The following is a 14726-nucleotide window of genomic DNA, read 5'->3' on the forward strand; positions in this document are numbered from 1 at the left end:
TTCCTAACTGTCAGAGTAGTTAAGAACTGGAATAAATTGCCTAGGGAGGTTGTGGAATCTCCATCATTAGGGATTTTTAAGAGCAGGTTGGACAAACACCTGTCAGGGATGGTCTAGATAATACTTAGTCCTGCCTTGAGTGCAGGAGACTGGACTAGATGACCTCTTGAGGTCAACTTCCAGTTCTATGATTCTGTGATTCTATGAAGTGTATTTTGAGGAGATATTTTAAGGAGAGGAGAAGGAGTTTAGCACATGTAAAAAAGACTCTTATGCTCAAAGGACAGTGTGAACTAATAAAATAATACCTAGAAGGTGGCAGAAAGATGACAAGGATACAAAGTGGGGCTGATAGCGGGGAGATTTGGCCCTACAGAGTGGAGCAAGAAGAAATGAGCATTGAAGCAGGCACACAGCGTAGTACAAGTCTTTAAAGTGAGGAGAACAGTTTTTCTGAGATGTTTGATCATTTATTTAACTAAGGCTTGGAAGCATTCAACTCTCCCAAGTGCTGCCATTTCCTTATCTTTCTCCTCCTTCTTCCCCACTTCAATGGCTATCAAAGTCATCTTTAACAAACAAAGCTAACCACATTAGAATATAAACCACTCTAGTTTGCAGTAGAAAACTACTGTGTTTGGGGATCATTACTACGCTGTACTATTTATTTTTTAAGTCTGGGTTCTAGAGTTTTATAAGGGTCTGCTGATGGAGAGAGAGAGAAGTTATGTGGCTGAAATTTCTTTGGTCTCTCCAAAACAAACAAACAAACAAAAACACAAAACCCTCATACTAATTGTATTTGTTTATCCTATTTACAGAGTGCTCTGAATCATGCATCTTCAGGTGTTTCCTTTGGTTTCTCAGTATTTAATTTAATGAATGCAATCATGGGAAGTGGAATACTTGGTTTATCTTATGCTATGGCCAACACAGGGGTCATTGGATTTAGGTAAATTTTTAGTTTCACATACATATCCTTTCTAAAATGACCTTTACATGTTCCTGAAGTACTGTACATAACTTTTTTTTTAAGTGGGGAGCAAGATCTGAGCTGAAATTTTTGTATGGAAAAATATGACATTGTACAAGGACTGGATGGCTTGTATTTTTGGCATTTAAGGCTATGGACCCCTTTCACTTCTAGGTTATTCATTCAAATCTGGCCTGTGGGGGTACTGACCTGAAGTCTCATTAAATTACCATTAAATTGGTGGCAATTTGGTACTCAACCTAGTTCCTATGGATAGATGTTTATATCACAAAATCATTATCCCATTTAGTTTTAGAATTGGGCTGTCCAGGATAGGGCTGATGCACTTCTGCTGAGCAATGTGGGGAAGCTTGTATTTCTACTCTTTATGCAGTTCCTATTCTGTGAATAAATAGAGGACTAACTACCACTGCATTTAGTCTGACTCCTTCTGTAAGGACTAAGTTCACTTTAATATATATACAGAAACGCATGCGGTAGAGTTGCAATTCCTGGTGGTTATGTTCCAATTGTGGTTATGAGATGGTTCACGTGCAGTGCTTTTGTCCTCCATAAATCTGTGATGACTTATAGTTTAGCACATAAAAATGTCAAGTGCAGTGGAACACAGCAAACAGCAGATAAGTCAGTGACCATATGAACTTTGGTCAGCAGATGTGAGCCATAAAATGAGGAAGTCCTGTCTCATAACTTCTTTCTTGTGCAATCATAAACCAGTTTTAAAAAGAGAATGTTTTTTTTACTTTAAGAAATGCCTTAAACTACAGTATTTTATATTTTAGCATCTTGCTGCTGATTGTTGCCAGCCTTGCTTCTTACTCAGTATTTCTGCTGCTTAGTATGTGTATTCAGACTGGTAAGTGAAGAGAATATATAGAGCAATAGTCTATAGTTTGTCTCATCTACAAAGATGACCCTGTAAAATTATTTGAATTAATGGTATATAAATATGATACTGTGTATCTCACTGTTGATGTAATATTTTGAAAATTAAGATTTGTCATTATTTTGTTAAAACTCATCCATAAGTGTGATTTTGAAACATTGTCATACTTCTGAAACTTTGACTGAAATTTTTTTTTGCAGTAGGTATGATTTTTGAGCTCCCCGATATTCTGCAAAGATGCACGAAAAAAGGCAAATATCTGAGAGAGCTTAGTAAGGACGGTTTTAACACCTTCTGGATTCAATCTTTTTACACACACACACTCTCTCTCCCTCCTGCTTTCGTTGAACTCATAAGAGCAGCAGCAAGCCCTAAACCTTAATGGATACCTTATCAGGCTTAGTAATCTTATTTGACTGTTATCCATCCTCTTGCTCTTCGTATACCTGTTCTGAGAGATCATCTGACACTACTTGATTCTGGTGTGTCTTCTGATTCTAGACCCTTCGTATTAACTTATCATAGTTCATGAATATTTGCTTTGGAGTCTTAACTCTCTACAATAGCTATTCAGCTGCCTCCTAATGATTTAACTTATGCTTTTGTTAAACTGTTATTGAAACCTTAAAATGCCAGTTCCTTAAATTCTACTACATGGAGATTTTCTAGTATAACCTGGTCTCTGTTTCCATCATCCATCTTGTCATTACCACCCTCTCTGTTTTCCTCACTTTAAGGATGGTTTTCATGGTAGGAGAAAGCTTTCTTTTCTTTCTTTATTGCTTTTGTTTTCCATAGCTAGCTTTGGTCACTCACCTGACTATTTCCTGATTCTGCTCAGAGACTGCTGTTCCTGTCTTCATCAGTTGAGTGATCTCCTTTACGCACACTTAAAAAAAAAAATAAAAAATTCAGTAGCAGCTAGGGCTACTTTAGTGAAAGATGGCCATAGCTGCTTGGTGCTTTTGGACTAGTTTGTGGCTCCATTTTCTCTCCAGCCAGTTAGGATTCCAAGATTAGAAAGGAATCGTTACCTGATAGTGCAAAGGTTTGAAAACTCTTAATCTGTCTATTGTAGGATCTTATATGGCCCCCACTACCCAATCTTTTAATGTACAGTATTTATCATTTCTCATAGGAGGTATCCGTGCAGTGGATAAGGCACTGGACTGGAAGTCAGGAGACATGGGTTCTAGTCCCAGTTATGTGACAGACATGCTTTCTGACTATGGGCAAGATATTTAATCCGTTTTCCCATCTGTAAAATGAGGATAACAAACTTTTGAGTATTCAAAACTGTGGATGAAAAGCACTGTTATCATATACATCTTAAATGGTGGTGATTATGTTCATTTTATTTATCATCTTCATTGACAACCCAGTGCAAAGGAAATTACAGAGGCAGGGAAAAGGGGAGAAGTGGAAGAAAAACTATTTTACAATAAAGGAATTTTCCACTTGGTGAAATTTGAGGCTTTAAACCATCTTTATATTCTAGGTCCTTAAGTCATTATCCATAGGAAATATTGCTCTTCTGGGAAGCATTTTCTTTTTGTTTTTAATACAAACAAGTATAAGGAGTCAATGTCAGTAAAGTGATTAGATGAATTATTTCACATGCTTTAGAAGAACACCTTTCCAATTAATAATTACTACCAATTAACTCATTGCCAGGCTAAGCTAGGACCAGAAATATGCCTCAGTATTGAAATTCCTGAATTTAAACTTGCAGACTTTCATTGATTTTTATATGGTTGCAGTCAGGTTATATTTAATATAGTTTTGGTCAGTGATTCCTGTAAAAACAATCAGATAATTCCAGGTTACAGAACATTCCTGGTCTCTTAGTGGAAACCTGTTAGGGCTGAAAGGCCACAAGCTTGACCTACTATGTCTCTATCTCAGTGAAATGTACATTGTTCTTTATATGTGGAGTACTCTTCAAAACAGATCATTATATATTCTTTAAAAAAAATGCATCAGACCAGCATCTGTGAACAAACCTGCAATTATGGGCTAATGGGAGAGTGGGGTTGGGAAGGAAGGAATTGCAGTGGTTAATTCTAGAGAATGAGTTGGGGATATACTTTTATGGTATGAAAAGTACCTTGATAATGTTTATAAACTGTTCATTGTGGTGATACTAAGTCATCATGAAAAATGAGTGTAAAAAGAAATGGCATGCAGGTACCTGCAGAGGAAGCTTCCTTTAAAATGGAATTAATATAGGAGATAGATATATTAAGCACACACATTTTAGTCATAATGTCTTTTGGAGACGTGCTTCTAATTTTTTAATGACACAAATACTCTGGATTTGTAACAGTGACCGAATCTAATTACTAGTAGCGATAAAATGGCTTAGCAGGTAAACATTGCTGTTTACTCCCAGGTTGTGTGTTGAGGTTTGTTCAGTCTTCAGTTATAGCAGGATTGAACTAATAGCTGGAATTATTTTGCAGGAGTAGAGGGTTAATGTTATTGATGGGGTTATTGTGAGCTGCTGCTGCTACATTTTTGCATGTGAAGTATGCAGTCATCAGTGTTGCTGGTATCGTAATTGTCAATTTCACCTCAGGGGATACAACTGGATTTCCCTTGTGTTGAAGTATGTTTCAGAAGTCATATTTTTGCTGAACTATCTTGTCTTTAAACTGGTAGAGGTTTTGCTTTTTAAAATCAAATTGTTGTACTTTTAAAAAATTGAGAATAAATGCCACACTATTCACAGTACTGAATTTCTAGCATAAATGCAGTTACTCTAGGTTTACGCTGGTGTAATAGAGCAGATTCTGGCCCATTTTGTTTTTGTACAACATATTGATGATGGTACTAGAGAGGAATGTGAAACACTGAGCTTGCAAAAGGCCTACAAGATGATTAAGTTCTCTGTTATTTATCTGTGCTACAGTAATTTATTACTGTGTGTAACTTTACAGACAAATAACAGTGTCTCTGTCTTGAGTTTAGTCTGAGGCCCTGTGGCAGGGTGACAACTCACTAGCATGGCCCCGCCTGCTGTTGTCCTGGGAATTAGCTTTTTTGCAGCCTTAGAGTGCCTCTGCAGGCTGCTGTCTGGCTCGCCAGAGGCCCCCCATGTCCCTCCCAGATCCCAGTGCACCTTCTCTCTGGGATTTGCCCCTGCAGTCTCTCAGGGTCGCCCCTCCCCAGGGAACCCCCTATCTCCACCTCACCTCAGTCTTTGGATACTGCCAGTCACCATCTAACCCCCACTCACTGGGATGGACTGCAGTGTAATTGCCATTCATCATCGGCCAGGAGGGTTTGGACCTGCTGCCTCTGCCTATCCTTGAGCTGCTCCATTGCAACCCCAGTACCTTTTCAGCCTTTAACAAGGCCTGCAGCCTGGGGGTTTACAGGCTGGAACTCCCCAATCCTCCTCCACTTAGATACTCTGTTCAGCTCCCAAGTAGTCAGGCCCGTCTCTCTCTACAGCTAGAGAGAGACTCTGTCCTTCTGCTGGCCCACAGCCCTCTTATAAGGGCCAGCTGGGCCCTGATTAAGCTGGCCACAGCTGTGGCTGCTTTCTTAATCAGCCCAGCTTTTCCAGTTGCAGCCCTCTCCAAGGCTGCTTTTAACCCCTGTTTACTGGGGTGGGCAGCTGCCCCACCACAGGCCCCAATCCTGCAACTTGATTGACGCAGGCTGATGCTTTCTCCCATGTGATATTCCATTGACTTCCGTGGGACTCAGCTCCCAGGGGTTTTCCTGGCAGGTCAGCTTGCAAGGCTGGGGCCAAAATAACTTGTGACATGGGAAGCGATGGTAAAGCACATCGCAAGGGGGCTAAGAGGAAAGAGTATAAGAGTTATAAAAATAAAAACGTGTTTAAGACTGATTTACCTTCTAAAATACTTACAGCAGTTTGAATCTCAGCCATGTCCTGCATTAATATAGACTAGAAGAAAGGGGGTAGCATTTTTGAGAATAATTTACATCTTTTTGATACTTCTTGATTTTCTAGAAACAAAATGTGGACTGACCAACATTTTGAGATTAATTCTTCCATTCGGAATGATCCCTTTTTAAATTACCAGCACATATATTGGAAATCTTGGATTACTTTAATATGGTTGCATAGGTCAGGGGATTACTTTTGAAGGTGGGCCTCAGTGCAGCTTACACTGTATGTAAGGATCTGTAGTGATTGTGCTTAGGGGCTAACCCTGCAAAGTATAGTGCACCTTCAGCACTCCCTGAAATTAGGAGGAGTTGGGGGTGCTCAAAACCCTGCAGAACTGAGCGCTGAGGCTTACATTTCTTGAAAGATTTGTCCACAATAATATAAAGCTGCCCCTTTTATTCTTTATGAAAATGAAATAATAAAATTTGTTTAAAAATATTGTTCAGAATGGTTTAACCCATGGTATAATCTACAAGAATTCTTAAAGAGAAGGTGATGTGGTATCCATATATTTGTAATCATGTTTAATGTAAAACTTCTGTAATATAAATTTCTACTGCGCATACGGATCATTATTTATGTTGAAGAAAGTGTTTATATCCTAAAGCTATATTATAAATGAGAATCATAAAACACTGCTTTAGTTTTGTCAGTGTAAAAAAATAAATAAAAAACCACAATCAACTATTCATAACTAAAGTAAATATGAAATTGGAAATACTTCGTTTTTCTTTTAACAGCTGTCACTTCTTATGAAGATCTTGGTCTCTTTGCATTTGGATCACCTGGGAAGGTAACTTCTGTTTACAGTATCCATGTCTCTTTTATTCTGTACTTTAGTTCTGATAAATATTTTGTTGACTATAGTTCCATCATTCCTGTTTAAGAAATAGCTATGTAGTATAATTAGCAAAACCCTAACATTTTTTGTAAATAAATTCTTATTACTCCCCAAAAACAATGAGGAGTCCTTGTGGCACCTTCAATTTCTAGACTGTGCAGGCCAAAAGTTCAGTCAGCCCTGAAATAAGTAACTTTAATTTATGGTGGCATATTCTGTTTACACACACAGACATCTTGAAGGAAAATGTGGTTACTTTCCAATCCATATTCAAATTCTGCACAATATCACCACATAATCTGTTTACAGATATCTCTGAATGAGTCATCATGGTGCTTCAACTCTTAGAGAGCTTAGGGGATGTCTATACAGCAAACTCCTTTGCAGCAGTGAGTCTCGGAGCCAAGGTCAGCTGACTCAAGCATGCAGGTCCTGCTATGCAGGGCTAAAAATAGTAGTGTAGATCTTCAGGCTTGGGCTAGAGCCCAGGTTCCAAGACCCTCTTTGGGTTTCAGAACCTGAGCCCAAACATCTATACTTAGGGCCCTATCAAATTCATGGTCCATTTTGATCAATTTCATGGCCAGAGGATTTAAAAATTGGTCAATGTCATATTTTCATCTATTTGCATCTGAAATCTGGTGGTGTAACCTTGGGGGTCTGATTTTCCCCCTCCCCACTCCCCCGTCATGCAAGGGAAGGACAAATCTTGTTCCTCCCCAGCCCAGCAGGGACTTATAGCTAGGAGCCCCTAGCTGGGGCACTTCCAGGAGCAGGAGGATATCAGACCCAACCCCACAAGCCTCTTCCAGCTGCAGGAACCTCTGGGGATGGAGCTTCCTGCAGTGGCGGAGGCATTCGGAGGTGGGTCTGGTCTCCCCCTGAGAGCGAGACCAGCTGTGCAGGGGAAGGACAAGCCCACCCGGGACTTGCACCTAGAAGCCCCCAGTAGCAAGGGGAAGATCAGATTTTACAGGGAGGGGCTTATTTCATGTTCTGTGACGCATTTTTCACAGCCATGAATTTGGTAGGGCCCTATCTATACTGCCATTTTTAGCTCCTCAGCATGAGCTCAAGTAAGTTGACCCAGGCTCTGAGACTCTCTGTGGTGGGTGTTTGTTTGCTGTGAAGATGTACCTTAGATGCTACATGGAAGGTGAATACTATAAGTAAATCAGACAAAGTTTAAGGAGTGCTATAAATTTAGCGATCACTTCAGATGAACAATTCTTATTCTCAGACGTCCTTATAAAGGCTTCTGGGGGTTAAGAATAAATTGATGTGGCTTCCATGTTGATTAACAGATGGTCTGCTGCAAGCATTTTTCTTAACCGGATTTGTCCAGTGTTAGATGTAGCATGTGCGAGTGTAACGGGGTTCTCTCACTGTTGGGACACCTCTTCATGGTGACAACTAGATATTAGCTCCTTTCAAGTCTGAGGCTCCCTGTCTGACAGTTGCTTCTACCACATCTCCTCCTCACTCTCCTGGTTTTGCAGTACTCCCTCTTTGTGACTCAGCCCTCCAGCCAGCTCACTGAAGTCCTCCTCTTCCAAGATATTAGCATTCCACAGGATCTACTGTCCACATGCTGTTCCAGGCAGTCTTCCAGTTCAAGGCCAGGTCTTGTGTAACTTTCCCAGCTGCTGACAGGGAAACTTGGGTCCACCAGGTTCCAGCCCAGAGACCATGTGTCTAGCAACTACAGTCTTCTAGCTCCCAGACCCTGTCACTGTTTCCCTGGGCTCTTTCCTACATCCCCTTTTTAGTCCTCCAGCCCAAATACCCTCCTCCCAGGGAGTGACTGTAGACTTCTTCCTCCCTTTGACTTGTCAGGACTCTGTAGCCTTAAAGAAACCTCCCTTCCCTTAGGGAGTGACTGCCAACTACTTCCTCTGAAGCAGCCCTGTTCTGTTCTCAGCTTCATTCCTTTAGACAGGCCCAATCTGCTCATTCCCAGCTGAGCTACTTCTTCCATTAGGCTTTATTGAGCTCTGGCTCTCCTCTAGGTGCAGCACATAAGGTTAATTGACCTACTGTAACCCACTCTGCCTTGTGTGGGGTGAATACCCTGTCACAACAGGAAAAATACTGGTAGTGGTCTTCTTTTTGAGAGAGAAGTATATTAAACATTACCCATTCTCCATTATTATTATTATTATGATCTGTGTTTCAGAGTGGTAGCTGTGTTAGTCTGTGTCAGCAAAAAGAACAAGGAGTACTTGAGGAGTACTTCAGGTTGTGTGTGAACTGCCAGAACAAAGTTAATAAAAGGTTGCCTTTTTAAACAACTTCCTGAAGACAAAAAAAGCACAAGGCAGAAGTCTTTTTTTTTCTGCTTCACTGGCCAGATTCTGATCTCAGATTTATTGACCAAAGCTAAGATTAGATCAAGTTACCTCAACTGGTAATAAATCTCAATGTTTAACAAAATATTAAATCTGTTTTTATCATATCCATTCTAAATGTGTTAACCACAAGCAATCAGAACCAAAAATGCGTGGTTTCTACTGTTGAAAAGCTGGTAATTTTAGCTGTCTGGTAGTGTTAGACATTTCTTTCCAGTCTTGGCAAATGACAAGGTCTCATACTTCTTAAAAACATGTCATAATTATCTTGCTTTTTTCTCAGCTTCAATTCTGGCATGATTTTAATAATTACTGTTTTGTAACACATTACAACTAGAAATTAATTCTATAAACTACCTGAAAGATTGGAATCTGAACTTTGGAATGTACGTAGAAGTTGATCCAGGTTTTCAGTCACCTCTTTTTCTTCTCTTTATTCCTCTTTCTTAGCTTTTTCCATTGCACCCAACACTGTAATATTCAAATGCTGATTATTTATTTACTATCTTTGTGCCCACAAAATAAGTACCTACTACTTTGGTCCATGGTTATATGCTGGAATTGAACTAGAAAGACAGCAAGATAGTAATCACAGAAACATAATTTGTTAACCTGATTTTATAGGGCTGATTTATTATAGGCTTGCCAATGATCTGACCAGAAGATACTTAGGCCATGTCTACATCTAAAATTTTGCAGCGCTGGTTGTTACAGCTGTATTAGTACAGCTGTATAGGGCCAGCGCTGCAGAGTGGCCACACTTACAGCAACCAGCGCTGCAAGTGGTGTTAGATGTGGCCACACTGCAGCTCTGTTGGGCGGCTTCAAGGGGGGTTCGGGGAACGCGAGAGCAAACCGGGAAAGGAGACCAGCTTCGCCGCGGTTTGCTCTCGCGTTCCCCGAACCACCCTGCAAACCGCAAGGAAGGAGACCTGCTTGTTCGGGGAACGCGAGAGCAAACTGGGGAAGGAGACCAGCTTCGCCGCGGTTTGCTCTCGCGTTCCCCGAACCACCCTGCAAACCGCAGGGAAGGAGACCTGCTTGTTCGGGGAACGCGAGAGCAAACCGGGGAAGGAGACCAGCTTCTCCGCGATTTGCTCTCGCGTTCCCCGAACCACCCTGCAAACCGCAGGGAAGGAGACCTGCTTGTTCGGGGAACGCGAGAGCAAACCGGGAAAGGAGACCAGCTTCGCCGCGGTTTGCTCTCGCGTTCTCCGAACCACTCTGCAAACCTCAGGGAAGGAGACCTGCTTGCTCGGGGTTTGGGGAACGAGAGAGCAAACCGGGAAAGGAGACCAGCTTCGCTGCGGTTTGCTCTCGTGTTCCCCGAACCACCCTGCAAACCGCAGGGAAGGAGACCTGCTTGTTCGGGGAACGCGAGAGCAAACCGGGGAAGGAGACCAGCTTCGCCGCGGTTTGCTCTCGCGTTCCCCGAACCACCCTGCAAACCTCAGGGAAGGAGACCTGCTTGCTCGGGGTTCGGGGAACGCGAGAGCAAGCCGGGGAAGGAGACCAGCTTGATTACCAGAGGCTTCCTCAGGTATGCTGGGATACCTGCTTATTCCACGGAGGTCAAGAAAAGCGCTGGTAAGTGTCTATACTTGATTACCAGCGCTGGATCACCAGCGCTGGATCCTCTACACCCGAGACAAAACGGGAGTACGGCCAGCGCTGCAAACAGGGAGTTGCAGCGCTGGTGGTGCCCTGCAGATGTGTACACCTCCTAAGTTGCAGCGCTGTAACTCCCTCATCAGCGCTGCAACTTTCTGATGTAGACAAGCCCTTAGATTCTTATCCCAAAATCAGGCTACAGAATTAGAGAATGTAGAGAGTTCAGTACTTTGTCTGGACTCTTGAGGTGTGCAGCAAGGACATTCACACTGTGGACAAGGTCAAAATTTTAAGATCTTTATTAAAATAAACAAGAGTAATCAAATTTACAAACGACAGAGCCACAAAAAAAGGTACAGTTCTGTAGTTCCTGGTGATAACATTCCTTTTACAAAAGCTATATAAACCAGCATACTCACTCTTTGGTAGTGCTACACAGAGGACCACCCTCATCTCTGGCATGTCCAGTGAGTTTGTTGGTCCAGGTTCCTCAATCCCAAAATGATAGAGATTAGATTCGAGAGTTGAGTAGCTAAGCTATATTGCAGAAGTGAAGCTGATAGTTTAACAAAAGAAAATTTAAAGAAAGATAACTAAGAGAAGGATTCCTCAACCTCGGGGTTTGCCCTCTTATAGGGTCCTGGCACTGTCCTGAATTTTCATATCAGTGCCCAACCTTCCATGCCCAAATCTTATTTTCTCATCCAGACAAATCTTAGAGTGCCCTTAATCTACAGACTAGTATATTCTTACATATTAATAACATTCATACATATTAATATCGATTATCTCATTCTCAAAACCATTACCTTTGGCCTGAACTGTTACTTCCATGTTCTTGCGGTATACCTTGTGGTTACCGATGTGTTCCAGAACTTAGTTCTCCATTCAGTTCCCCAAAGTCAGAAGGATAACTGGTTGGTATAGATAAATTACCTAAGGTTACAAACACTTATGCTAACTTGCTCTAGCTGATCATACAGGATACAGTCCTGTAGATTCCTTGCATTACCGCCAAATATAATGAAATAATATCTACTGCAATATAAATCAAAATATAATCAATCAAACCAATAAAAACAAACAGATTACATAACATAGCAAGCCGGCAGGCTAGCCCCATTGGCTACAAATTTTAAGGTCTTCTTTCATGACTATAAAGGCTAGATACACTTTGGATCAATTCAGTGCTTTCTGGATGGATAAACTTCTTTCCCAGCATTGGTCCTACAAACAATCAGATTTAAATTAAAAAAAATCCCTGATCTAAGAGTAAATTTTTAATATTCTAAAGAGAAAATGAGGTTTAAAAAATATTCATAGTCTCTGATGAGGCTTACACACAGAAGAGATTTGCATGAACTATCTGATTGTCTCTTCAGAGCCGAATGACAGATGCAGTGAAGTTCTAAGAAAATTATTAGAATACACTCATATGCCCTCTGAATGATACAAAAATGAGCAGTCTACAGAGCAGACTTCATTTATAACTACTTTTGTTCTGTCATCTCAAAATGAAAATACAGTATTCTGGTGAAGATTTTTGCTGTTCTATTAATTTGTTTCCATATTTTATGAACTAGTCATTAAACAGAAAACACCCTTCCTTTCAGTACTAATTATCAGTTCTACATTTGGTTTAAGATCATCAGTATGCAATTTGACTGTTAAAGACTGAAGTTTTGTTTTTAGTTTTCCTTTCTCTTTCTAAAGAAATCAATTGTTTTACAGGTTATTGTGGGAAGTACGATAATTATTCAGAATATTGGAGGTAAGAAATTTCATAGTGGGATATGTGTGCTTTGAGATGTTTACAAACACAAATTTCTATTTAGGTAAAATTATACTTGTGAGAGAGGCTGACAGAGGAAATTTAAGGCAAGGTTTATGAGATCTTGTTATGCCCAAGTGCTACAGTAGGTACACTTTGTCACATCACATGTTCTTTACCCTACAATTCCTACACATGACATGATGAATGCAAGCATAAAAGATTGGCCTTTGAATGTAGTTGTTTAGTGGCTTCTATTTACTGAATCACAGAATGTTGTATATGCTAGCTTAATGGTACTTTTCCTCCGGTTTTGGTTAATTCGAGATTTTGTGCTGAGTATACATTCTCCTTCATAATGTGGTCTGTTTTTCACACTAATCAGTTTTGTCATCTGCTGTGTAGTCTAGCTATATAGTTCTTTTTTGCCCTTCTTAGTACATTTCCTAATGAAATAACTGTCTTGAAATAAAAATAATCAATTACATAGTTATAAACATGTAACTCCCAATTAGCAACCAGCATATGAATAAAGTAGGAGTAGTCACAGAAATATTAAGAGTAGAGTCCTAAAGAAGGTAGGTTTAAAAGGTAGAGTTAGAAGAGACTGACTGACTACTGTGGAATGCTCAGGTTTAAACTGGATTCTTTCTCCTGGGCGAAAGCAGGAAATGTGCTGAAAACAAAATAAAAAGATCAGGAAAGAGGACGCAGACACTCATTTATAATGACTTAGACAAACAGTGTTCCAGTGTTTGTCTATAAAGAACAAGCAATTATTAGCAGAGTACCTGGACTCATTGCAAAATGGACCTAGAAGTAGACCAAATGACTGATTTTATGATTGGCCTGCCTTTACTAAAATTGCTAGTAATGGAAACTACTTAATTTAAATGGCTGTAAAAATCCTGGAATTAATTCCAGACAGGAGCGAACACGTTAATTCCAAGGTCTAAAGATTATTTATTCATGCAGGTTTTAGAGGATGTTATGTAGCTATGAACAGATTTTTAAATTTCCTTTCCCATTTGACTGGACCACTAAATAAATGCTATAAGACAAAGAGGGGATACATAGTGAAGGTTCAGGTGACTCTGAGACCTAGTACAAGGCTGTGTGGTCAAAGGAAATTTGAGTCTTATTTCATCCTCATAACAGTTCATAACCTTCTCTGTGTGTCACTTTTAATAAAACTCAGTTTAGTCATGCTAGAGGCCCAAGCTGTTGTATGTTGGATATTATCAAACTACTTATTCCATCTTCTGCAATGGACTTCTCTGTGAGAGATCTTGACCTGTTCTGCCAAGAATTTCATTTCTGTTTAATAGGTTAATTCAAGGAACAGCTTTCACAACTGGAAAACATGCTTTCAGGTATTTAAAAATGCCTGTCACTTTCCAAATCCTCTGTCTTTTGGTTCTCAGGATTTAAGTGCAAAGGAGTGTAGGAGAGTGGCACAAGTATTTTCTGCCCTCATATATTTAAGTTCTTTGCAAAGATTAACCCATTTCACAGTGAAAAATCAGCTATCCCTAACTGAATCAGTGTAGACCAAAAGCACCTCCCTTTGCATAAAGAGGCACTCTGCCTTGTCTAACTGGGGGTGGGGATGGGGAGTGCAGCTTCCGTGGGGGATGAGAGGAGTAGGGATTTGTCTGTTGTCCACTTCCCCCTGCGCAGCCTCCAGATGTACATGTTAAAACAGCTGTCAGCTTTGTTTTCACATTCAGGGAATCCTCCCTCCACAGCAACTGCTATTTCTACTGTCTCAAAGGGACTCAGCCAATGGCAGCATGGTTCTTTGGAAGTGTGCTGCCAGGGGAAAGGTGGGAGCTAGTGAAGCTGTGCGGTGTCAGGAATAATCCTTATAGTTGGCTCTCCTAGTATCTAACAGATTCCCAGGATTAGGAGGCCTCTCCCCATCAAAACTCCATCTTCTTGACCCTTGAGAAGACAAAGAAGGTACATGAAGTTTTCTTGCCTTTTTGGTCCCCTTCCATGGATTTCTTAGTGAGAGGGATCAGGCCTTTGAGTTTAGTTTGTCCTGAAGAGATGCCTCTAGATTTATCAGTATGGACTTCTTTATGTTCAGCCCTTTCTTTGGTGTGTCTCCCCACCCTTGTTTCTTTGCAGCCAGCAAAGCCATGACCCTTCAATAGTCTTTCAAGCTGTATCAACGCCTTAAATTTCAGAATACGACTAGAAATAAAATGATCTCTATTTACCTCTTCCATCATCAGAATTGGGAATATTGCATCATATGGAATCTCTTTACAAAGGAGATTATTGGCACTTTCAGAATGTGGGTTAGGCATTATTTTTTAGTGTGGTATCATTATTTCTAAAAGTA

General features: G+C 40.5%; 1 protein-coding gene across 6 annotated transcripts in view; it reads left to right on the top strand.

Annotated features, from left to right (window-relative positions):
• Window positions 1-14726, top strand: part of SLC38A6 (solute carrier family 38 member 6) — a 64819-nt gene that overhangs the window by 2123 nt on the left and 47970 nt on the right. For 3 of the 6 annotated variants that reach the window (XM_030558521.1, XM_030558520.1, XM_030558525.1), the window contains exons 2-5: window positions 822-952; window positions 1777-1850; window positions 6546-6598; window positions 12337-12376. In XM_030558521.1, coding sequence (XP_030414381.1) covers window positions 822-952; window positions 1777-1850; window positions 6546-6598; window positions 12337-12376 — 298 coding nt within the window. The remainder of the gene's footprint in view (window positions 1-821; window positions 953-1776; window positions 1851-6545; window positions 6599-12336; window positions 12377-14726) is intronic. The other 3 variants (XM_030558523.1, XM_030558524.1, XM_030558519.1) reach the window with 2 other exon arrangements.

This window comes from Gopherus evgoodei, chromosome 4, assembly GCF_007399415.2.
Source record: "Gopherus evgoodei ecotype Sinaloan lineage chromosome 4, rGopEvg1_v1.p, whole genome shotgun sequence".
Lineage (NCBI taxonomy): Eukaryota > Metazoa > Chordata > Testudines > Testudinidae > Gopherus > Gopherus evgoodei.